The following is a 1,249-nucleotide window of genomic DNA, read 5'->3' on the forward strand; positions in this document are numbered from 1 at the left end:
GTAAAATATAGCATTATAATTGATAATGTTGATGAATCTTGCAAAAATAGGAACCTGAAATTTAATGAATGAATTTGTTTAATGAATGTAAGCAGAAATATAACTGGACATTAGAAATAAGTTGTGAAATGGGTAAAAAATCTCCTTGTGTCCTTCAATTCCGGTATTATGTTTGGAATTACAAAAGAAAACAAATGGATTTAAATTTACACTAAATACAGCAGTAATTCCTTGATAATTTTTAAAGCCCTTTTTGCCTTTACTATGCTAATTGGTTATTTTGTCATATATATTATTAACAAAGATATCCATTCGTGGTAGTTTAGATGCCAAAATGGATTCTATATAGACATCCCTCCATAGGTAATTAGGTTTTGTATTATTTTTATTGATTTATCTTTAACCACAACAATTAGAAAGTGATAGTATCCTCTGTTTCATACATTGAATTACTTGTAGTAAAGCACATCCACTTCTCATTCTTTGTAAGGTTTGTGTTTATTCACTAACATACTAATCTTGTTATATTTTATTGAGAGCACTTCAAAAGTTGTTAATGCAAACCTTTCTTTTTCATTCTAAAGGATTATTCAAGACCCCCTTGCTGATGGCTCTCCCAGAGAAAGTGCAGAATTTCTTGGCCACGACTGTGCCCTTCCCCAAGAGACTAGGGGACCCAGATGAATATGCTCAGATGGTTCAGGCCATCATCACAAACCCAATGATGAACGGAGAAACTGTGCGACTGGATGGAGCCATTCGTATGCAGCCTTAAGTGTAGACATAGTCAGTTGCACATACTTAGGAGTTTTGTGGCTATATTGTTTGTGTCAAATGTTTTCAGAACTGAATTTAGGGCAGTTTTGTTTGAAGATCATGTTTACACAATATGGTTAAGAGTGAAATATTCAGTTTGAAGTTTTTAAGGTGTTGTTGGCAGATCTGATGATGTAGCTATTTTGTCAGAGAATATTTAATAGATTGTTGATACTGTATGTTAGGACTAACAGCTTAGAAGGGGTGGATTTAACCTGCAGCTTATCATTATTATTTTGAGTGTATAGTAATACATTATTATTTTGTAATTCTGAACAAATCCTAATATAAATAGTAAACTGATTTCCTATTTTTCTTATTTGGTAAAATATTGAAAATGTTCAAGAAACTTTCACTAGTATTTTTATGATGTTTTATATATATTAAAAAGAAAATATTAGTTGCAATTTTTTTCCTAAAATGTAAAAGTAAA

General features: G+C 30.9%; 1 protein-coding gene across 1 annotated transcript in view; it reads left to right on the forward strand.

The window, feature by feature from the left end:
• The window catches only part of LOC119586202 (3-hydroxyacyl-CoA dehydrogenase type-2-like), a 9,373-nt gene extending 8,171 nt beyond the window's left edge, over positions 1-1,202 (forward strand). Inside the window, exon 5 of the mRNA XM_037934904.1 lies at positions 585-1,202. Coding sequence (XP_037790832.1) covers positions 585-775 — 191 coding nt within the window. The 3' untranslated portion in view covers positions 776-1,202. The remainder of the gene's footprint in view (positions 1-584) is intronic.
• The last annotated feature ends 47 nt before the right edge of the window (positions 1,203-1,249 follow it).

The sequence above is a fragment of the Penaeus monodon genome, chromosome 21 (genome assembly GCF_015228065.2).
Source record: "Penaeus monodon isolate SGIC_2016 chromosome 21, NSTDA_Pmon_1, whole genome shotgun sequence".
NCBI classification, from domain to species: Eukaryota; Metazoa; Arthropoda; class Malacostraca; order Decapoda; family Penaeidae; genus Penaeus; species Penaeus monodon.